The sequence below is a fragment of the Oncorhynchus tshawytscha genome, linkage group LG14, assembly GCF_018296145.1.
Source record: "Oncorhynchus tshawytscha isolate Ot180627B linkage group LG14, Otsh_v2.0, whole genome shotgun sequence".
Taxonomy (NCBI): domain Eukaryota; kingdom Metazoa; phylum Chordata; class Actinopteri; order Salmoniformes; family Salmonidae; genus Oncorhynchus; species Oncorhynchus tshawytscha.
In genome coordinates, this window is record NC_056442.1 from 13,408,135 (window position 1) to 13,431,972 (window position 23,838).

The 23,838-nt window shown below is 44.4% G+C and overlaps 1 protein-coding gene across 1 annotated transcript in view; it reads left to right on the plus strand.

Annotated features, from left to right (window-relative positions):
* Positions 1 to 23,838, plus strand: part of LOC112267736 (intersectin-1-like) — a 59,838-nt gene that overhangs the window by 25,813 nt on the left and 10,187 nt on the right. The window contains exons 15-31 of the mRNA XM_042297059.1: positions 4,054 to 4,141; positions 4,919 to 5,058; positions 10,092 to 10,213; positions 10,363 to 10,562; positions 10,965 to 11,086; positions 11,267 to 11,281; positions 12,246 to 12,574; positions 12,739 to 12,913; positions 13,304 to 13,509; positions 14,114 to 14,196; positions 14,715 to 14,881; positions 15,282 to 15,449; positions 15,790 to 15,988; positions 16,670 to 16,864; positions 20,369 to 20,490; positions 20,636 to 20,742; positions 21,031 to 21,214. Of these exons, the coding sequence (XP_042152993.1) occupies positions 4,054 to 4,141; positions 4,919 to 5,058; positions 10,092 to 10,213; positions 10,363 to 10,562; positions 10,965 to 11,086; positions 11,267 to 11,281; positions 12,246 to 12,574; positions 12,739 to 12,913; positions 13,304 to 13,509; positions 14,114 to 14,196; positions 14,715 to 14,881; positions 15,282 to 15,449; positions 15,790 to 15,988; positions 16,670 to 16,864; positions 20,369 to 20,490; positions 20,636 to 20,742; positions 21,031 to 21,214 (2,622 nt within the window). The remainder of the gene's footprint in view (positions 1 to 4,053; positions 4,142 to 4,918; positions 5,059 to 10,091; positions 10,214 to 10,362; positions 10,563 to 10,964; positions 11,087 to 11,266; positions 11,282 to 12,245; positions 12,575 to 12,738; positions 12,914 to 13,303; positions 13,510 to 14,113; positions 14,197 to 14,714; positions 14,882 to 15,281; positions 15,450 to 15,789; positions 15,989 to 16,669; positions 16,865 to 20,368; positions 20,491 to 20,635; positions 20,743 to 21,030; positions 21,215 to 23,838) is intronic.

A 23,838-nucleotide genomic window follows, 5' to 3' on the forward strand; every position in this document is an offset into this window, starting at 1 on the left:
GATGGTACCTTTTGGAGAAATGTCCTCTGGTCTGATGGAACAAAAAATAGAACTGTTTGGCCATAATGACCATCATTCTGTTTTGAGGAAAAAGGGGGAGGCTTGCAATCCAAAGAACACCATCCCAACCGTGAAGCAGGGGGTGACAGCATCATGTTGTGGGGGTGCTTTGCTGCAGGAGGGACTGGTGCACTTCACAAAATAGATAGCTACATGAGAAAGTAAAATTATGTGGATATATTGAAGCAACATCTCAAGACATCAGTCAGGAAGTTAAAGCTTGGTCGCAAATGGGTCTTCCAAATGGACAATGACCCCAAGCGTACTTCCAAAGTTGTGGCTAAGGTGTACAGTCGAGGCCAAACGTTTTGAGAATGACACAAATATTAATTTTCACAAAGTCTGCTGCCTCAGTTTGTATGATGGCAATTTGCATATACTCCAGAATGTTATGAAGAGTGATCAGATTATTTGCAAAGTCCCTCTTTGCCATGCAAATGAACTGAATCCCCCCAAAAACATTTCCACTGCATTTCAGCCCTACTCTGCAAAAGGTACAGGGATTGGACTGCTGAGGATTTGGGTAAAGTCATTTTCTCTGATGAATCCCCTTTCCGATTGTTTGGGGCATCCGGAAAAAAGCTTGTCCGGAGAAGACAAGGTGAGTGCTACGATCAGTCCTGTGTCATGCCAACAGTAAAGCATCCTGAGACCATTCATGTGTGGGGTTGCTTCTCAGCCAAGGGAGTGGGCTCACTCACAATTTTGCCTAAGAACACAGCCATGAATAAAGAATGGTACCAACACATCCTCCGAGAGCAACTTCTCCCAACCATCCAGGAACAGTTTGGTGACGAACAATGCCTTTTCCAGCATGATGGAGCACCTTGCCATAAGGCAAAAGTTATAACTAAGTGGCTCAGGGAACAAAACATCAATATTTTGGGTCCATGGCCAGGTCAATCCTCAAGAGGCGGGTGGACAAACAAAAACCAACAAATTCTGACAAACTCCAAACATTGATTGTGCAAGAATGGGCTGCCATCAGTCAGGATGTGGCCCAGAAGTTAATTGACAGCATGCCAGGGCAGATTGCAGAGGTCTTGAAAAAGAAGGGTCAACACTGCAAATATTGACTCTTTGCATCAACTTCATGTAATTGTCAATAAAAGCCTTTGACACTTATGAAATGCTTGTAATTATACTTCAGTATTCAATAGTAACATCTGATAAAAATATCTGAAGACACTGAAGCAGCAAACTTTGGATATTAATATTTGTGCAATTCTCAAAACTTTTGGCCACGACTAAGTAAACTTCCGACTTCAACTGCATATTAAAGTAGTCGAAATTGAAGTATTTGGTCCCTTATTCATAGCACGCAATGACTACATCAAGTTTGTGACTCAACAAATTTGTTGTATGCATTATCTGTTTGTTTTGGTTGCGTTTCAGATTATTGGCTGGACACTGTATATTATTATAAAGCCAAAAGAAAAAATGCTTCAATGTCCCAATAAGTGTGCAATGCTGTCATAAAGGCAGAGGCTTTGAAGAATCTAAAATATATTTTGATTTGTTAAACTTTTTTTTGTTGGTTACTACATGAATCCTTGTGTGTTATTTCATAGTTTTGATGTCTTCACTATTATTCTACAATGTAGAAAATATTATTTTTTTTTAAACAGAAAAACCCTTCAGTAGGTGTGTCCAAACTTTTGAATGGTATTGTATATACAGTGCCTTCGGAAAGTATTCAGGCCCCTCGACTTTTTCCAGATTTTGTTACATTACAGCCTTATTCTAAAATGGATTAAATTTTAAAAATCCTCAGCAATCTCCACACAATAGCCCAAAATGACAAGGCGAAAATAGGATTTTAGAAAAGTTATTATTTACGTAAGTATTCAGACCCTTGCCCATGAGACTCGAAATTGAGCTCAGGTACATCCTGTTTCAATTAATCATCCTTGATTTTTCTACAACCTGTGGTAATTTCATTTGATTTGGACATGATTTGGAAAGACATGCACTTATCTCTATAAGGTCCAACAGTTGACAATGAATGCCAGAGCAAAAACCAAGCCATAAGGTCGAAGGAATTGTCCGTAGATCTCCGAGACAGGATTGTGTCAAGGTACAAATCTGGGGAAGGGTTGCAAAAAAGATTCCCAAGAACACAGTGGCCTCCATTCTTAAATGTAATAAGTTTGGAACCACCAAGACTCTTCCTAGAGCTGACCACCCAGCCTAACTGAGCAATCAGGGGAGAAGGGCCTTGGTCAGGGAGGTGACCAAGAACCCAATGGTCACTCAGTGGAGATCGGAGAAGCTTCCAGAAGGACAACTATCTCTGCAGCACTCCACCAATCAGGCCTTGACGAGAAACAAGATTCTCTGGCCTTATGAAACCAAAATTGAACTCTTTGGCCTGAATGCCAAGCGTCACATCTGGATGAAACCTGGCACCATTCATAGGGTGAAGCATGGTGTTGGCAGCGCCATGCTGGGGGGATGTTTTTCAGCGGCAGGGACTGGGAGGCTAGTCAGGATCGAGGGAATGATGAACGGAGCAAAGTACAAAGAGATCCTTGATGAAAACCTGCTCCAGAGCGCTCAGGGTGTCAGACTGGAGCAAAGGTTCACCTTCTGAATGACCCTAAGCACACAGCCAAGACCATGCAGGAGTGGCTGAATACTTATGTAAATGGGTACAAAAATGTCTTTTAAAATACAGCTGAATGTCCTTGAAATGTGATTTCTGTCATATTGAGCACCGTAGGCAGTTGCCCTAATAATGTGACACCCAATGCATATGGTTCTGGTAAATTTCCCAAATGTCCGTTAAATTAAAATGCTGCCAGTCAAATGTCCGGCACCACATTTTCCTAATGGAAACCCTGACACACACACACACACACACACACACACACAAAGTGATGCCTGAGGTGCATCTTCCACCCAAACCCTATACAGATTTGGGGTGTGACAAATTGACAATTTTGCTTGACGTTTAAACAACCATGCTTTTATCGGTTTTCGGTTAAAAAACAATAACAAAAAAATCATAAGATTCCACGTCAGTTTACAATGCAGAATAATGGTCCTGTTACTCATGTATGACCGCTAGGGCTGGGCAATGAAGTTATATCTACCACAACCCTTTACAGACAGAACACAGCTACAGTAACATTTTGATAGCGGACAATAAAAAAAAAAGACCAAATTCTACTCCGGGATAAAATGTTCAGCATCCCCCCTAGCAACAATAAACGTTGCTGATTGATTGATTGATTGTTGTGTTGTTTTGTTTATTCTATGGTAGCCAGATGTTTAATTTCTACTAAATGTCTTGGTAGGTCACTTCTTTAGGATAGGTTAATCAAATCATCTTGAGCTGCAGATCAACAGTTCTGGTTGCCTTGTGATGGATGTTGGTCCTGCTTCAGAAGCCTTCATTTACACACGACTAAAATACCTGTTAATATCTCCAGAGAAGGCAGGCAGGCAGGCAGGCAGTTTCAAGGAGCCACATTCCATTATGTCTGAAAAGGATCATCGATAAAGGGTACCGGTAGCCTACTGTAATTTCATATTATGAGGCCATCTGTATCCCAGCGAATTCGGTGCCATGAATAGGCTAGGATATTCGAAATGCAACAGACTGAAGACTGAACACACACGCATCATTTGCAAAGACACAGAGCAGGCAGCCCAGCACGAGGTAGAGAGAGGGAGAGGTGGTGCAGGCAGAAACCTGCTCATATGTTTTGGTCATCTGCATCTCGTAATGTCGTTCCTTGCAAATTCACCAAAGTAGCCTAAAGTTTGCCTCTTCCTCTCTGGCTTTATTTGAATTACACAACTTTCCCAGGCCTTTATAGCCTATTGGCTATAACACTCAAAATAGTATGTTTTGTGGTAACTGCACTGAGATTTTAATTAAGTGGGGGGGTCACATTGACGTTATGGATCCCAAATTCGCTTTAACGTTTAAACATTCACAGATGCAGTTTACCTAAGACTTGCTGATGCTTTGTGTGTCGTCCCCAGGACTCTCAGCAGTGGCTCGGCAGGCTGATCCCTGACAAACAGTGTCTAAACGAACAACTCAAACAGGTTCAACAGAACAGCCTGCACAGTAAGTACTGCTTCATTACCTCAGCTCCGCACATCTTTAGGGAATAGGGTGCCATTTGGGACTCAGACTGTGTACTATATGCTTTGCTATTAGAGATGGCTTGTGAATTCTCTGCTAAGTCCATGCAATATTTCCCCCATGTACTTGCCATAAATTAGTAGTTAGCTTTAGCTTGATTGCTAGTTAGTCCTAGCTATGCTATCATACTGTACATGGGTAGGCCACATTGGACTGACTTATAACTTCTACTACAGTGTTTCCCCTGCTGTAATACAGGTGTGGAAGTTCCCCCCACCTAGCACCTTATAAAATAATCTGTCCTATTAGTTTTAATTGACAATCTGTTGCCTGGGGGCCTTTGTACCCCACCTGCAAACAAAACTAAGGGAAAGACTGACTGCCACACTATACTTAAGCAATAAGGCCGGAGGAAGTGTGGTATATGGCCAATATACCACAGCTAAGTCCGTAAGCACAACGCAGCGTGGAGTGCCTGGATACAGCCATTCGCCGTGGTATATAGGCCACATACCACAAACCCCTGAGGTGCCTTATTGCTATTATAAACTGGTTACCAACGTAATTAGAACGGTCTGATATACCACGGCTTCCAGCCAGTCAGCATTCAGGGCTCGAACCACCCATTTTATAATAACCGGCGCTTGCTCTCTGGGTCATATTCACTTAGCTCCAATAGGAAATGCTTGTTTTAGTTTTCTGCTGCAAAAAAATATTGCTACGCTGGGCACTAATAAATACAACCTCGTCCTTGTCCAGGAGACTCCCTGTCGTCGCTGCAGAAGGCGGTGGAGATCAAGGAGTCTAGTCGGCAGCAGCTGAGAGAACAGCTAGACACCGTGGAGAGAGAGACCCGCTCCAAGCTGCTGGAGATAGACGCCTTCAACACCCAGCTCACGGTACTACTACTCCCTAACGGACTCATCTTACTAGGTTCAAGACGAGAGCCCGTTTCTTTAAGGCTAAGTTCATCGTTAGAACCTCCGTAGGAGCATCGTTAAATCTCTGAGCTGTTTCTCAAAACCGCTGTTAGTAAAGTTTTACTTGAAAACGCTCGTCATTTACCGACTGCCCCAGACCACTCGTAGAACAGCACAGTGCGTCATTTTTACCCTTCTGCGTCACTTTATACACACAATATCTCCAGTACACATGGAATCAAGATGTTGATCTGTCTCTGTGGCCGCAGCTAACTTCAGAGGGAAGTTGACTACAAAATAGAAAGTTGTCAACATTTTTTGCAATTGTTACAAACAAGTGAAGGGGAAAAAATGCTTTGAATGAACACCGAGATGACTGCATTAAAAGAAGATACAGTTATAGGCCTATAGCCTGTAGTTCAATCATAAGCTGTTGAAACCAATTTCATGTTCAATCAACGAGTTCTGTTTTGCAATGCTACTGTCTAATTTGTGTCTCAATATATTTCATGCCGTGTAACAACATGTGCGCATTGATGTACCAAATCTGTGATTAATGCATTATTATAGGGTTGGCATTAGAACAAACCACCTCAATATTTGCAGCCATATAGGTGATGATATCACTCTAGGTGCAGATCTGTTGTCAGTATTGTGGAATAATTCTAATGCTAAAATAAGATTTGAAAGGCCAAAGCTGATCCAAGAGCAGTATCAGTACCAACGACACACTTATGAACATTCTGTATGTGGTGTTTTGGGAAAAGCATGTGACATCTTAGGCCGTTATAGGAACAATGCCTCGTTAAAACACTTGGAAGCTTAAGTTCCATCGCTATCGGGAACCCCGGCCCTGGGCTCTCCAACCCTGTTCCTGGAGAACTATCCTCCTGTAGGTTTTCACTCTAACCCCAGTTGTGACTAGCCTGATTCAGCTTATCAACCAGCTAATTATTAGAATCTGGTGCTCTAGATTAGGGTTGGCGTTAAAACCTACAGGACGGTAGCTCTCCAGGAACAGGGTTGGAGTGCCCTGTCCCTATCTCCTGTTCCCAGTGGATAGACATATCCCACAGAGCACAGACACGTGACCAACAACGGATTTACAGTTCTTCTCATAGGGGTGAATCCTAACTACCACAAGTCGAATTTTCGCCATGCATTGATTTCAATAAGAGACTAAATGAAAATCTGACTTAATAAATGGAAGTTAGGATTTGCCCCATATGCTCAGTTTAACAGTTGACAGTGTACCATTTAAAACACTGACTTCCAGTACTTTCTTTCTGCCTAACGATGCCTTTGCATCTCTTCGTGTTGTCTTTGTGTGTTGGGGCGCCAAGACGATCAGAGGGCTTGATGATTTGTGTGTCTGATGATCCCCCTTTTTCATTTCAATGTGATCTCAATACTTTAGTCCTTTCTTTTCAACCAAAACCTTTTTAATTGCTCCACATACCACATCAGGGGCCCAGAATTTCAGATACACAGTACAGTGCATTCCGCTTATAGTGAATGAGGTAATAGAAATGTTATAGTGATCCAATTGCCATGTGTGAAGGTGATCACTACATGCGGAGTGCACTGTAGTGGAGTAGGGGGAAATTGCCTGAAGACACTGATCTTGTCAGTTTTGGATTGGGGGAAGGGGAGCTGATCCTAGGTCTGTTATCTAGTGGAAAACGTGAGGGTTTACACTGTTGTTCTCTCACTGTTTCTGACTGTTGCTCACTCTGTCGCCCCGCCCGCCATCCACCATGCCACCCCCGTCTGGTCTGTTTGGCTGACCTTTTTTCCCGTGACCTCTGCCCTCATCTCTCCGTCCAGTCTCTGGCTGCGTTCTATCAGGGCCACACTGCCCGGATAGAGGGCCTCCGTCTGGAGCTGCTGCTGGAGGAGCAGAGGGGGCGACAGGTTGTCCAGTCACCAGCACTGCTGCCCCCCGCAGGGCACTCTATGGTAGTGCATCCTTCTGGAGAATAATAACCAATCAGAATAACTCCGTGTGCTGCTGCTGCTGCTGCTGTTACTAAGCAGATTTGAAACCCAATGCTAAAGAAGGAGGAAAGTTAGACCCATGTCACACTACAGGGCCAACCGGAACTGTACTAGACTGGCTCAATTTTACATTGTCCTGTCAAAGCACGGTTCCAGAAACTATGATGGATGCGTAACCAGGCCTAGTGTAGTATGGTTCTGCACGGGTCGGCTCCGCTGGGCTCAGTAGTGTGATGGGTATATTAGACTCACCCCGTGCCTGTGGTAGGCTGTGCTGCTTCCGGCCAGTGTGGCCCTCTTCCCCACAACATCCCGGGGACTCAACCTGGGGAATCAATATATGGTTAAACTGTATTTGGGTTGCTATGGTTTGACGTCGGACACAGCCACATGGGGCTGTTGGGGCACCTAACTCAAGGCGCCAGGTCAGGGCTAGGGGTTGAGTGTGATCTGGATGTCTACCTGGGTCGTGTTCATTAAGCACAACGCAATGGGAAACAAAAATGTGCTTTTCTTATTGGGCAGGTAGTCCCTCCCTCTTTCAGTCTGTTTCTTTCTGTTCGGTGCCTAATGAACCCGACCTTGTTGTTGACCTCTGTGGCACTGCTGCTGTTCTATCTGACCCTTGACCTTGGGGTCCCTGTGTGTCTCTTTTCAGTCCGAGGGGGGCTCGGTTGACCAGACGCTGCTGGACTGTCTGTCGGCTACCCTGGCCTGTTTGCAGCGTATAGACGTCTACCTGCAGGTGTCCCTACTGCCTCCCCCTCTTCCACCACGCCTTTCTCCCTGCGCTCCACCACCCCAATCCCTTTACCACTCCTCCGCTTCCTTTGAAGGGCTGGTCAAAGCAAGCCATGCTGCCCTTCCTCTTGAGCGTCTTTAGCTTTAGCCTCGGTAGCCCTGCAGGGAGTTAATAAAAGCCAGCCGCTTTCCTCCTTTATCTGTCCTCTGGGAGGTGCTGGAGTATATCTCTCATTGCCTCCTAAACCCTCTAGACTAGGGCTCAATAAAATACTAGCATACTATTTAGTATGCATTGCCAAGACTAAAGTCAAATGGGTCACACTCGGTAGTATGCAAGTGTATACTGGGAAACCGCTCTGGTCAATGTTGTTAGCCACCATGTGCATGAACCTGGTTGTTTGGCTATTTCATTTTATTAAATCGAATCAATTACAATTTTATATTTTTCAGCTCCTTGAGCTTTGAGTTGTCAGGCTTTGTAGTTTTGGTTACGGTGAGAGGACAACATTTTACCTCTTTGGTATTCCCAAAAACTTTAAGACCGACTTTTGTTACGTTGGAAAACATCTGTAGAATGCACAAAAACACTTCCCAAAAGACTCCTAAGGCAAAAGACTCCTGTCTTATTGGATAGAAATGAAGTTGCCTTTGTTTAATTACATGGCAGGAGGACAAGATTAAAAACAGCACACTCGACCGACGCTTTGCGGCTGTACAGTCCTTGTACTGGGTGAGTGGCCACTAGCGTTAGACATGTATTTATTTAATAGTGAATTGAGGTGTAGGGTCTACTATTTTGGGAGATCAAATCCATATAGACATAGGCTAATTGAAGACTCGGTACAGTAAAGAAATATAGAACAAGGTAATGAACAGAGTAATGTCATTTATCAATAGATTGAGGTAATATGAAAATTATCCTCAAGTTGTTAGTGTGAGACTATTTAAAGAAATCTTCACAGGTTCTCAGTCAGCCGTGGGTCTCACCATTTTAACAGAGGACTAAACAAATCTAGCTTTCTTGAACGTACCTCACTCTCTCCAGCCCCATGTGTTGATGACACGCCAACTTAACATATGAGGGTGAAGCCATTGGTTGCATGGTGTTTCACAATGCATGGGTCATCACAATCTTAACCTATGAGCCTGGTTAACTGAGGGCTGTGGTGTGTGTGTGTGTGCAGTGTGCTCTCTAACACCGGACTACATTACCCAGCAGTCACTCTGTCCAAATGGGCCATAGTAGCAGTCAGGACCAAAAGTTCTCAAGCTCGTTTGGCCTTAATGTGTGATCTGAATATATGTGGAATATCTATTCCTCGTATCAGATATGGGCATTAGATTATTCCTCTGCTCAATGAAGATATCATTTAAATTGGATTTTCATCTAATCTAAGATTAATTATTATTTATTATTATTATTATTATTAATATTGATAGTTATTCCTTCAGGAAAATCAAGTCCTCAGAACTTAATTCCCTGCTCAGACTGTATATTAAGACTTTCTTAACACTTTAGAGAGGATGGGTTTGAATTACGTCTAGCTATGATCCTTGTGAATTTCCCATTCAACTCTTTTGACCGAACTCCATACCAGTCTGTGTGCTTTTGAGAATCATAGTTTGGCTCAGATTTCTCCCAGAACCATGAATGATCTCTGTGATTGGTTGGTAACACTTGGCTTTATCCAGTAGTGTTTCCATTTGGTGCTCAAACCGGAGCAGAGCGAAGTTGCCACTAGACAGTGATTTTAGGTCAGTTTTAACCCTACTAGGTTAAGATTAGGATTGGGGGAGATTAAGCTGATCCTAGATCTGTACCTAAGGGAAACTTCACCCCGGAGCGCTGAAACACTACAGTCTTCCAGTTCCAGTGGTGTCTGTGTTTCCATAGTACCCAGGGCTCGTTTAACCCTCCCTCAGTGGTTCATGTGCAGCGCTCGCCAGACTACGAAAGCTGTCCAATGAATGCAATGCGGCGGTGGCCATGTTATGTGCAAGTGTGTCCGCCCCAAAAATCCAACCAAACCTACATTTCAGTAGTAGCCCATAATTAATTGGAGAAACACAGAGATGAGATTAAATGGAGGGAAGCAGTAGACTAAACACAGACTTTCCATCAGGGAACTGAGCCCGGCTGGAATCATAATGGCGCTTACAGGGCACAAAATGGCCGACGCCTCATTGTGACGTGAGTGTTGTGTTGAGTCCCGGCGATCCCGCCCACACTTCCCCTCACCGGTCCTCCTCTATCCCACGCTGCCTTGCAGGAGCTCCGAGAGATCCACAGCAAGCAGCAGAGGCAGAAGCAGAAGGATCACCTGGAGGGAGAAATCAACATCCACGCCATCGCCCAGGAGAGGGCCAAGTCCGCCGAGCTCACAGACGGAAGGTGTGTGTGATTGTGTGTGGACACCATATGTGTGAGCGAGCTGCTCCTATGTCCTCTCAATCTGCATGGGTTACGCGGATGCAGCCCCATCACTGTGATCCAGTCTGTTTACAGAGTTTACCTCTGGCATACCCCTTTCCTCTCTCCAGGTTGTCTGCCACTGACGAGGGCCTGGCGTGGCAAGATGAGGGCACGGTGGAGGCCCCCACCCCGCCCCCCCAGCCCTGGATGAAGCGCGTGAGTGAGGAGGGGCACACTAAGAAGGACATGCAGGACAAACTCAACCAGCTCTTCATGCAGCAGCCTGAACCAGGGAAACTCATGAATCAGAGCCAATGGCCCACGGGCGGTACGTCTCAAAAATCAAATGTATTACAAAGAAGGCTTGAAAGAGCATATAGTAGAACATTTACAAAAAACACCGATTTCTGGACTGACCAGCAATATCAAAGTGGGACAATTAAATCATACCACAAATATGTGTATTGTAAGGTATCTGAATAAATGATTAGAACATGCATGTAGATTCAATTCACACAATTTTAAGATTTTGTGTCAAGTTTGATGCCGTTTTTAAGTAGTCACGAGTATTTCAGTGTTTCCGAATGACATCCATTCCAAACATCTTCAAATCTCAGAGGTCCTACTGTAGACGTTCTAAGAACGTTTGGATGTACCTGGTTCCGTGTGTGAGAGAATGATGTGACCATGTCCTGTGTTCCTCTCTCCCTTCCTCGTCTCCTCCCTGCAGACAAGATCCCGGTGACTGGGTTCAACCAGGACAAGGTCAAGGTGGTCTTCTACCGGGCGCTGTACCCCTTTGATGCCCGCAGTCACGATGAGATCACCATCACCCCTGGAGACATTGTCATGGTGAGAGGCAAGCTGTCAATCACTCCTGCCAAGCACCATTTGTGTGTGTGTATGTTATGGATGTTTTGTGTGAAGTGATTAGTCTATATGAACAAAGGTGTGTGTGTGTGTGTGTGTGCGTGTGCGAGTATTAACTTTTGCCTCCTGACTCTCTCCCAACTTTGCTCACTCTACCTGAAGGTGAAAGGGGAGTGGGTAAGTGCAGGTCCACTGTCCAATCAACTGCTCATTTGTGATCCCATCACCTGCTCTCATTGGTCCATCTCACGTGTCCATCTCATCTGCTGTCATCTCTTCATAAGCACTTAAAGAATTGAACTGTTGGTTGCATGTTTGTGGTTGTATATCCATTATATGGTCAGTATACTCGGAGGATACACACTTGTTCTCAAAGGGCATCTGATCATACATCTATACAAGCGTGCCTCTACGTTGTATACTGGATAAAGCATCTTGTAAGCTGCAGAGAGTGAGACGTTTATACAGACACATTTGATCCCATTTCACCGAGTACTCCTTCAACAAAGCAGTCCCAAAGCCATCCACTGTCATTTTTATCCTCTCAGCTTATCTTCATGACCATCCGCATGCTTGGAAAGGAAGAGGTGATATTCGACTTGTCTTGTGAATCGCAAACATCCATTCCAAAAGTGGTCCAACCACTCTGTTGTATGTTTTAAATAAGGAATAACCACACATGGCTGGGCAACCACAGTCCACAGGATTTATTGTAACCGCTCTTAATTTATTTTTCCCACGATTTATCAATCTAATCCTGTATTGGCTCGACAGTATCTTGGTCCAGACTACTCGCCTCAGAGTTGGGGTCCATTTCAACTCACTCAATTCAGGAATTTCCTCATTGCTTTTCAGCAAATCTTTTCAGTACATGTTCCTAATTTGAAATAGAATTGATCCTAACCCTGCTGGCAGCTATGAGCCTGTAGCTGGTTAAAGGAAAAGGTCCAACGGATAGTGTGATCCCTGAGGACTGGGGTTGTGGGTTGTTCTTGGCATAGAAATATACTTACTAGAAGATACACTCTATTGCCCACCCGGTCCACTCATCACAGCATGACTTGAATGAGAATATTTCTATAGTCTTCGATGGCTCTGTAGTGCTATGATGGTGAACTGACCTTTGACCTTCAACCCCCAGGTGGACGAGTCCCAGACAGGTGAGCCAGGCTGGCTGGGCGGCGAGCTGAAGGGGAAGACAGGCTGGTTCCCTGCCAACTACGCTGAGAAGATCCCAGAATCCGAGGTTCCCATGAGCCTGCGGGCCAGTGCCGCCACCACGGGCGCCGCGCCCAAACTGGCCTCACGGCTCACACCCACCGCCGCCTCAAACACACCCACGCCACCCAGCCAGCCAATGGCAACCCCTCCCCCGGTGACCGCTCCCCCTGCCCCCGGTCCCTGCCCTGGCCCTGGTCCTGCCTCTTCCTCCTCCTCGGTATCAAGTAACTGGGCAGATTTCAGCACCACGTGAGTGACAGCTCCAACCCTTCCTCTCACACAGCACTCAATACAATATAATGCAATATAATACAATCCAAGTGTTTTTCAGTCATAGTCTTACATACACCAAGTTATTAATTGAAGAGAAATCAGAGTTTGAGTTGGTAAACTGTGTGTTCCTCTCTGCTCAGATGGCCGTCCACCAGCTCTGTGGAGAAGACTGAGACTGGGGAGGGCTGGGACGCTTGGCCCACCCAGCCGTCTCTCTCTGTGCCCAGTGCCGGGCCCGGGGGCCAGCTGCGCCAGCGCTCTGCCTTCACCCCCGCCACTCTCACTGGCTCCTCTCCATCTCCCGTCCTGGGACAGGTACAGTCGTTTTTAGAATATATATTTATTTATATTTAAACAGGGAGTCACAATGAGACCCAGGTCTCTTTTACAAATGAGCCCTGCAACATACAGAAATGCACATTAAATACAAAGTACACATATCAGTCTTGTAAATAGTAATAATAATACATTTCATTGTAACACTGAGTTTAGACCACACTGAGGAGCACAGGAACATGTCATCTAGGTCCTAGCAGGAGAATGATATTGACTCTACCTGAAGCAGTGCGGTGGCACTGTCAGATGAATGAAGAGCAGGACTTATAAACAGCACATAGAGATTCTATAATACATTTCTTCTCTTCCTATTTCTCCCACTCTTCTCTCCCAATCCCCATTTCTTTCTCTCCTTTCTTTCCCTCTCAGGGGGAGAAGGTGGAGGGTTTGCAGGCTCAGGCTCTGTACCCGTGGCGGGCCAAGAAGGACAACCACCTCAACTTCAACAAGAGCGACGTGATCACAGTGCTGGAGCAGCAGGACATGTGGTGGTTCGGCGAGGTGCAGGGCCAGCGGGGCTGGTTCCCCAAGTCCTACGTCAAGCTCATCTCGGGCCCCGTACGCAAGTCCATGAGGTGAGGAGAATGAGGATGAAACTGTCCCTCCCCCATAGTCACATTTATCAATAATATATTTTTATATAATTGTAATTGGAGTATTATTATTAACCCAAACAATTATTTCTAGTCATGTGTTTTAATTGGACCCTTATCAACTAGGAAAGATGCTTTTGCGAGGGTGACCTGTTGTGCAGGATAACTGCAGCAGGGCTGCTCAACAATCTCCCTCGACATTTAGCGTCCTGTAGGTTTTCAGTCCACCTCTAAACTAGCATACCAGATTCTGCTAGTTAAGGTCTTGTTGTGCAACTAGTAAGTAGAATCAGGTATGTTAAATTAGGGTTGGACTACAAGATGGTAGATCTCCAGGAAGAGGGTTGGGCAGCCCTGGACTACAGACTTCAGCCAACTTCCAAGTAAATCCCAACTTGATTTTGTCAAGGAGGGAGCAACATGGCTGCCATGGAATGATGTGACATCATTATGTTTTTTTTATTGAAACTTCAATGGCCAAGTTCTCTGTTGTGCATGGCTTTAGTCCCTCCCCATCTAGAGTGTATTGTTATATTAGCCACCGGCTTGGCTCTCTGAGTGAATGTTTGCCCTCTCTCTGGTGCAGCATTGAGTCTGGCTCGTCCGACAGCCCGCCCACCATGAAGAGACCCACCCCGTCTCCTACCAAGACCATGGACCCAGGAGAAGGTGGGTGATGGACCTAGACACACCCACACACACACACACACACACACACACACACACACAGAGCCCAGTAATAGAGTTGGAATCCCTTGCGGTGAAACTGCCACGTCCATTTGCAATATTACAAAAACAAATAAATTACTTCAAACAACGAGCACTGTTGTTTTTTTCTCTGACATCATTGCACATGCGATAGAACAGCAGAGTATGTACTACGATTGTTTTTTCTAACATGACGCTGGATGCTCATGTCCTTTTTGATAAGCAAAACAAAAACAATAACAAATGCGCCTGGGGCAACCAGTGGCACCGTTTCACCTATCGCGGATCTCGGCTTTAAAATACTCTTTCTTTTTCTCTTTCTCTTTCTATGTTCCACACCATACATACAAAATAAAACGAAACACTTACACCAGAGTTTATCATGGAACACAGCATGCTCCAGTTACTCTACCCATTTAGATTAAATCCTGTGTAAAACCCCCCAAAAAAGTGTATGAACAGACCCTTGTGTTTCCCAGAATACATAGCCATGTACACCTACGAGAGCAACGAGCAGGGCGACCTGACCTTCCAGCAGGGCGACGTCATCGTGGTCACCAAGAAGGAGGGCGACTGGTGGACGGGCCTGGTCTCGGGCAAGACGGGGGTATTCCCTTCCAACTACGTCAAACCCAAGGACTCTGAGGTAACTTCTAGGAAACACTCCTCGCTCACACGCTTTGTCAAGTCGTTGTGTGGCGATTCATAAACTCGGCGATGCAGTCCTGTTTGATCAGCTCTCCCAGTAAAACCAAAGCTCTCTCCTTTAAAAATAAATACAAATATTTGAGTTTTCTTTTTTAGGTTTCAGACATAAACAACAATTAGGACAATAAATGATTTTGCCGCATGTTAATACGTACACATAGAAAAATATACTATGCGTGTTCCATTGCTCTCCTAACATTAGCGAACGTTCACGTTAAACATAAAACAAATAGAGTATGCTAGTTGGCCAACATTAGCTAACGTTTCAAGAACTGCATGCCTTGTATAACACACCTCTGTGCTTCCAGTAAAACCAGAGCTCTCGGTCTTCCCTCTAGGGACTGGGACCCGCAGGGAAGACGGGAAGCCTGGGGAAGAAGCCCGAGATAGCCCAGGTCATCGCCCCATACACGGCCACGGGGGCCGAGCAGCTCACCCTGGCGCCCGGCCAGCTCATCCTCATCAGGAAGAAGAACCCGGGGGGCTGGTGGGAAGGGGAGCTGCAGGTTGGAGGACCATCTCTCAACACTACTCACCACAAACAAACCCCACACAACACTTACTTGAAATGTCATAGCAGATGTTTTAAATGCTAAGTTGTGTTCATATGTAGACATAGATGTGCCAATAATTGTCTTAATATATAATATAATACTAATATACAAGGTGATATGGTAATTTATACATAGACAGTGATGTAGAAATTACAATACAGTAATGTAGATTCATTGTCATCCATTCATTTGCTTTAAACACTAGTGAAAGGGACTATGTTTCTTACTGTTAAAATGATCTTGCTCTGCCCCTGTGGCCTCTTCATACTCACAAGTCCTCTCATTGGTCCAGGCCCGGGGAAAGAAGCGGCAGATTGGCTGGTTCCCGGCCAACTACGTGAAGCTCCTGAGCCCCAGCACCAGTAAGACCACGCCCACAGAACCCACACCCCCCAAGCTGCCAATGCCCAGTGCAGGTAGGGGCCAGGAGCAGGGACCTGACGGGGGCCCGCCGGGGCCTTGGGGCCCCTCCTTGACTCAACATATGACTGGTACTAACACTGTTTGTACAGACATTCTCTGTACTTTCATGTTATATTAGCATCCTTGATAATACCATTATTTCCTGTCATAATATTCTTTCATGTTATAGGAACATTCTTTACAATAACATTCTTTATAATAACATTATTTTCTGTTGAAATAATAACATCCTTACATTACATTATTTTCTGTTATAGTAACTTTCTTTACAATAACATTGTCATTATTAGTAACAAAGGACTGTGTTGTGAAGAAGGCCTGTTAGTACCTTTTTTAAGGTCCTGTCCAGGAGTAAGTCCTAGCCCCTACACCCCTAGTCTCCTGTGTAGATCTAAGGGGATTGGATAGGTATAATTCATTTGGTAGTAACGCGACCTTGCCCTCTGATAAGCTATATGTAGACTTTTCTCCATAGTAGCCTATATAATACCCGTCCAATCCTCTCAGATCCTAAACAAGAGTTTTGGGCTTTGTTCGACATTGTCGACTGGTTTGATCTACAAATCGCCTTGTTTGCATCATTGATGTTGAATATTTATTAGATCAATCAGTCGGTAACAATTTACCCACAATGCATCACAGATTTGATCAAACACTGCCTTTAGTCCCTTTTTTTTGTGGACTGGGCCTAAGTCTATTTATTGTATGGCTGTCTGACTGACCCTTCACTTGTATGTGTGTGTCTCCAGCAGTGTGTCAGGTGATTGGCATGTACGACTACATGGCGCAGAATGATGACGAGCTGCCCTTTGGGAAGGGCCAGATCATCAACGTGCTGAGCAGGGAGGACCCTGATTGGTGGAAAGGCGAGCTAAACGGTTCCGTGGGCCTCTTCCCCTCCAACTACGTCAAACTGACCACCGACACAGACCCCAGCCAACAATGTGAGTGCACACACTACTACTAAAGTCTTCCTCTCACAGTCACACCCAGCAGTTTGAGTACATACTGCACCCTTCTCTCTCTCACACACACACACACACAGTCACATACTCACACACCAACATGGGTCATAACGAGTACTGTGATTACATTCCTTCCTCTCTCTTACACACACACACACACACACACTGATGTGGACTCCTGCTTTGTATAGACCTTCTTGTATCCTCTCACTCTTTTCGATACCCAATTCATTTCAACTAAAACCCTCGGAAACCTCTGGAATCTAATCAAATGAGACAGTGTCTAACAAGGGTACAATCTGTAGGCAACTGATCATACTGATACCTATGGGCCCCCTCTTTGAAGACCTTTCAGATCATGTATCATCCTCGGTTGAATAGAGGTGTGTGTGTGTGTGTGTGTGTTTGTACAGTCCCTCCTCACTAACATCTCCCTCAATGTCCTGTAGTCGCCCCCTCCCCTCCACATCCCTCATGCATACCATGGTTAGACTTCACCTCATCTGTTATGCTGCATGCTGTGTGTCGTCTCGTGAACTCGTCCGCCACCGACGTCCATTTAGTTCTGCACGCTCGTGTATTTGCATATTTTTCTTTCTTTTGTTGTTGTCTTGTTGGTTTGTTTCCTTTTTTGGTTTGCGTTTTTTGCTTATGTGCTGTGTTCTCCTCCTCTTTCTAGGACTCATATGTTGCCCATTCCCACTCAGCCTTGAAAGTCCTCAAAGAGACCCACTATCCCCTAAACACTGCCCCCGCGGGATGATGGGAGATGCAGCCACCCCGATCATGTGACTGCCACATGATTACCACCTGGCCTTGTGGGCTAGAAGAGTCAAGCTGCAGAGAGCAGGCCGTTACCTCCTTATATTCGAACTGTTAGACGCACTCGCCAAAATTGCCAAGCAGCTTCCTTATCCTACACCGCTTTTTTTTTTTTTTTTTTACAATTTACTTAAACAAATTAAACATTTATTATTAATTAAAACATTTCAATGTTTTTTTTTAGGAAATTGAAAAAAATAACTACTTGAAGTGATCATATGAATGGGAGACTGGATAGTGGGTCCTTTTGTGGCTTTCTGTGAACTTAGATTTTTTTTGTGGATTTAGTCATTCTGCTTTTTTTCCATCACAGCACTACGGATTTGGTCGGACAGTTTTTTTTATTTTAACTAATGAGTCAAATGGCTTCCATTTGACGTTAAGCTTCTCCCTCCCCTCCCTTACTAACCCCTCCCCCATCCGACCCACAGCTCCACAGAAAGACCCACTATTCATGACACACCGCATCAGACGGGCTGCCAAAACAACCAGGGCCTGGCCCGAAAGACTACCCCAAGCCCCTTTCCCGTACCCCTTCAGTTTGCAGATCTGAAGGAAACTGGATAGGTGTAACCATATTGCTTACATCTTACAGATCTGGACAAACCGGAGGGTTAGGGGATTGGGTGGATGGTTGGTTGTCCGACTGGGCCTGGGATTGGTTCATCATGAGCAACCTGTCTAATGGACTAGTCTAGGGGTTCAAAGGTCACGTTATAGGATGGAAGGAGAGATTATTACATTTACTATAGTGTACATCCAGACCACCCCTGCCCCAAAGCCAGCTCATAAAGTGGACAGAGAAGCTGTCTGTCAAACCTATGGGTGGGACTGAACCTCTCCATTTATCCACTCACATCTAGCTGTGTTTTTTATATTCATACCAAACATTCTTTGGATGAATCGTGTTGTTTGGAGGTGCTGGGGTGTTTACTTTGTGCTGTAGCATTTTGTGAAACGAGGTTATGATCGATGCAAACCAAATATTGCACAGCCACCACAAATGGAGAGGGGAAGGTACACACACACACACACACACAGTATGCACAGACTTGGAATTGTGTGATTTGAATGGACACACAAAGTAAGTAAATTCTTGTCTCCTCAGAACTATGTATTAGTCACAGAGTAGATGGGTTGTTTTGTATTCATGAGTTTCCTCAGTTTGTTTACATGTTTTCTCCTAGATGTATGTCAATTGAAGTCTATGTCCCCAGTCACTATACCACGACAGTCTATTTTTTATAAATGAATGCAATTATAATGCATAGTGTTTTAAATATATATGGTTATGTAGTATTGTCATGTTTTCCCCTTCCCTCCTGAAGTTTTTTTTTTTACCAGTTTATGCAGTTGCCATTTGTAAAAAAAAAAATCTGAAGCAACATGTCCATTTAGTTTGACCTTTTACTCTGTTATTTTGTCAAGAAAATCCCATTGAAAAGAACTGTGATTCAGCTGAATATGAACATACTAAATATGAAAATAATACCCTCCTGATAATACCTTTTTAACAATGTTTACAAATGAAAACTAAGAAAAACTAAGACTATGGTATTTTTTTTGTAGTCAATGTTAGTGGGATACCAAGTTCTAGGGCTATATAGCTATGGCCTTAACCTATTATTCTCAAACAAAAGAAAAAGCATGGCATCATCCATTCAAAGCAATATACACACAGTAGTATTGTACTGGTACCATATCAATCTTGTTTGCATTTGTCACACAACAGTATTGTAATTTTATTGTTATTCTAAAACACAAAGATGGAATTCCTGTATGCCGCCTTTTTTTATATAACCGTTTGGTTCCTATTGGTTCCACTATGTGACAGTATTGGTGTTTGCTGCTTTATGATTGGTTTGTTGGACTTTCCAATGTGTCTTTTGAGACCCATCAGTTTCAAGGAGGTTTGTACTCCGTTACTGACTCGGGTTTGAGAAGCACAACAAAAATTCTGACTACTCATACAGTATATTCAATACTCTATTGACTATAAACTGAATTGCTTCTGGTCTGTTATGGAATCAACAACAAATCCAAAATGTAATCATTGCACTTGGATTCCTGAAGCATTTTCTCAGAAATGAATGTATAAATTGAAAAATGTATACAAACAAGTCAGCTTTAATAAAAAGTGTCATGCCGTCTTTAATATAGAAAATGACGTGTATAATGATTAAAAAGCTCAATGGCAACAGTGGACTTGTGTGTTTTGATTTACTGATTTAAAAACCAAAGGGTTTGTTTACTTGAGACCTACCACCATTTCTTTCCAAAGCATGTTTGCTTTAAGACATTTTTTATTTATTTATTTTTTATTCCTTTTGTAGACCACTCTGGAAAAATTACAAGGGTCTACAGAATTATGCATTCCTTTTTTGTTGTTGTATGATGTTAGGCTGGCTTTTTAGGAGAAGACCCTTTTACCCTACACCTTGTAAATATATTTCTTTATACATTTTGTTTATTTCAATGACTTGTTCAGGTGTCAAGTGTCTACGTGCCTTGAACTTTCAAGACGGAAAGTCCAAAGTGCCAGCCATTGGCTTTCTGTGGAAGTTTGTTTGAGAGATGGGCCATTGAGATTGTGTTCTGATTGGCTGTTTAGTATTTGAGTGACAGAGGGGAGCTGATCGAAGCTGTTGTCCTGTTCCACAGGGTGCGCTGACCTGCACCTGCTGGACATGCTGACACCCGTTGAGAGGAAGAGACAGGGCTACACGCACGAGCTCATCGTCACCGAGGAGAACTATGTCAATGACCTGCAGCTCGTCACCGAGGTAGCCACATTACATGCATACATTCACTCCATGGTAACATGATCACACATGCAGTCCAAGCATACACTCTCTCTGCCATATCTGCATTACATGCAAATGTTTCCAGAACGTTTGTGTTGACATTGCGTCAACGCTTCCTCGCCAGGTCTTTCAGAAGCCTCTGCTGGAGTCGGAGCTGCTGACAGAGAAAGAGGTGGCCATGATCTTTGTCAACTGGAAGGAGCTCATCATGTGTAACATCAAGCTGCTCAAGTACGCCCCCTAGCCACCTTTGGTCCTGTTGTCATAACTATAGTTTAACTGGCTGTATGGTGGATAGCAGCTGATTTTTTTTTTTTTTTTTAACATTGTGGGTCTTCATGACTCGTGGCTTAAAGGGGCAATCTGGGATTGGTACATTGTACACGTTTTAAAGTAATGACATATTGCCATTGATTCTTGTAAACAAACACGGTACAGTTTCAGAACATGGTTAAAACTATAACCAGACTCAATTGTCCCATTCTCTTCTGCCCCCTTCCTCCGGTCCCCCATCACCAGAGCTCTGAGGGTTAGGAAGAAGATGTCGGGCGAGCGGATGCCGGTGAAGATGATTGGAGACATTCTGACAGCCCAGCTGCCCCACATGCAGCCCTACATCCGCTTCTGCAGCTGCCAGCTCAACGGGGCCACGCTCATCCAGCAGAAGACCGACGAGGTGCCCGAGTTCAAGGACTTTGTCAAGGTAATGGAGAAAGGCCGCAAAGAACGTGTTGCATGTGTCACTATCCCAAATGGCATCATATTCCCTAGTGCACAACTTTTGACCAGAGCCCTATGTTTGACTATTTTGTATTGAACTCTTATTTGCCTCGAGTGTCTGAATGTCTCGTGCTCATTCAGTTTGTTCATGCACCTTGTTTGGTTGGCTGCGAATAGCCTTGATCTCAGCCGTACTTGGTTTCTTCATGTGATGTCTGACACAGCAAGACTAGACTGAGATACTAGCGTCAGTATACTTTCTTATTTGAGGGTAGCTGAGCCACAGCACTAGGCTGGGACTGATCCAATGTGATTCATATATAAACATTATATATATATATATATATACTGCTCAAAAAAATAAAGGGAACACTTAAACAACACAATGTAACTCCAAGTCAATTACACTTCTGTGAAATCAAACTGTCCACTTAGGAAGCAACACTGATTGACAATAAATTTCACATGCTGTTGTGCAAATAAAATAGACAACAGGTAGAAATTATAGGCAATTAGCAAGACACCCCCAATAAAGGAGTGGTTCTGCAGGTGATAACCACAGACCACTTCTCAGTTCCTATGCTTCCTGGCTAATGTTTTGGTCACTTTTGAATGCTGGCGGTGCTTTCACTCTAGTGGTAGCATGAGACGGAGTCTACAACCCACACAAGTGGCTCAGGTAGTGCAGCTCATCCAGGATGGCACATCAATGCGAGCTGTGGCAAGAAGGTTTGCTGTGTCTGTCAGCGTAGTGTCCAGAGCATGGAGGCGCTACCAGGAGACAGGCCAGTACATCAGGAGACGTGGAGGAGGCCGTAGGAGGGCAACAACCCAGCAGCAGGACCGCTACCTCCGTCTTTGTGCAAGGAGGAGCAGTGCCAGAGCCCTGCAAAATGACCTCCAGCAGGCCACAAATGTGCATGTGTCTGCTCAAACGGTCAGAAACAGACTCCATGAGGGTGGTATGAGGGCCCGATGTCCACAGGTGGGGGTTGTGCTTACAGCCCAACACTGTGCAGGACGTTTGGCATTTGCCAGAGAACACCAAGATTGGCAAATTCGCCACTGGCGCCCTGTGCTCTTCACAGATGAAAGCAGGTTCACACTGAGCACAGCACATGTGACAGACATGACAGTCTGGAGACGCCGTGAACAAAGTTCTGCTGCCTGCAACATCCTCCAGCATGACCGGTTTGGCGGGGGGGTCAGTCATGGTGTGGGGTGGTATTTCTTTGGGGCGCCGCACAGCCCTCCATGTGCTCGCCAGAGGTAGCCTGACTGCCATTAAGTACCGAGATGAGATCCTCAGACCCCTTGTGAGACCATATGCTGGTGCGGTTGACCCTAGGTTCCTCCTAAACAAGACAATGCTAGACCTCATGTGGCTGGAGTGTGTCAGCAGTTCCTGCAAGAGGAAGGCATTGATGCTATGGACTGGCCCGCCCGTTCCCCAGACCTTAATCCAATCGAGCACATCTGGGACATCATGTCTCGCTCCATCCACCAACACCACGTTGCACCACAGACTGTCCAGGAGTTGGCGGATGCTTTAGTCCAGGTCTGGGAGGAGATCCCTCAGGAGACCATCTGCCACCTCATCAGGAGCATGCCCAGGCGTTGTAGGGAGGTCAAACAGGCATGTGGGGGCCACACACACTACTGAGCCTCATTTTGACTTGTTTTAAGGACATTACATCAATGTTGGATCAGCCTGTAGTGTGGTTTTCCACTTTAATTTTGAGTGTGACTCCAAATCTAGACCTCCGTAGGTTGATAAATTTGATTTCCATTGATAATTTTTGTGTGATTCTGTTGTCAGCACATTCAATTATGTAAAGAACAAAGTATTTAATAAGAATATTTCATTCATTCAGATCTAGGATGTGTTATTTTAGTGTTCCCTTTATTTTTTTGAGCAGTGTGTGTGTGTATATATATATATATATATGATTTTTTTAAATTTTAATTATTATTTTTTTAATGTACATACATACATACATACATACATACATACATACATACATACATACAAAAAAAATCCAGTAAATCACATTGTAGGATGTTGAATGAATTTATTTGCAAATTATGTTGGAAAATAAGTATTTGGTCAATAACAAAAGTTTATCTCAATACTTTGTTATATACCCTTTGTTGGCAATGACAGAAGTCAAATGTTTTATGGAAGTCTTCACAAGGTTTTCACACACTGTTGCTGGTATTTTGGCCCATTCCTCAATGCAGATCTCCTCTAGAGCAGTGATGTTTTGGGGCTGTTTGCTGGGCAACATGGACTTTCAACTCCCTCCAAAGATTTTCTATGGGGTTGAGATCTGGAGACTGGCTAGGCCACTCCAGGACCTTGAAATGCTTCTTACGAAGCCACTCCTTTGTTGCCTGGGCGGTGTGTTTGGGATCATTGTCATGCTGAAAGACCCAGCCACGTTTCATCTTCAATGCCCTTGCTGATGGAAGGAGGTTTTCACTCAAAAGCTCACGATACATGGCCCCATTCATTCTTTCCTTTACACGGATCAGTCCTGGTCCCTTTGCAGAAAAACAGCCCCAAAGCATGATTTTTCCACCCCATGCTTCACAGTAGGTATGGTG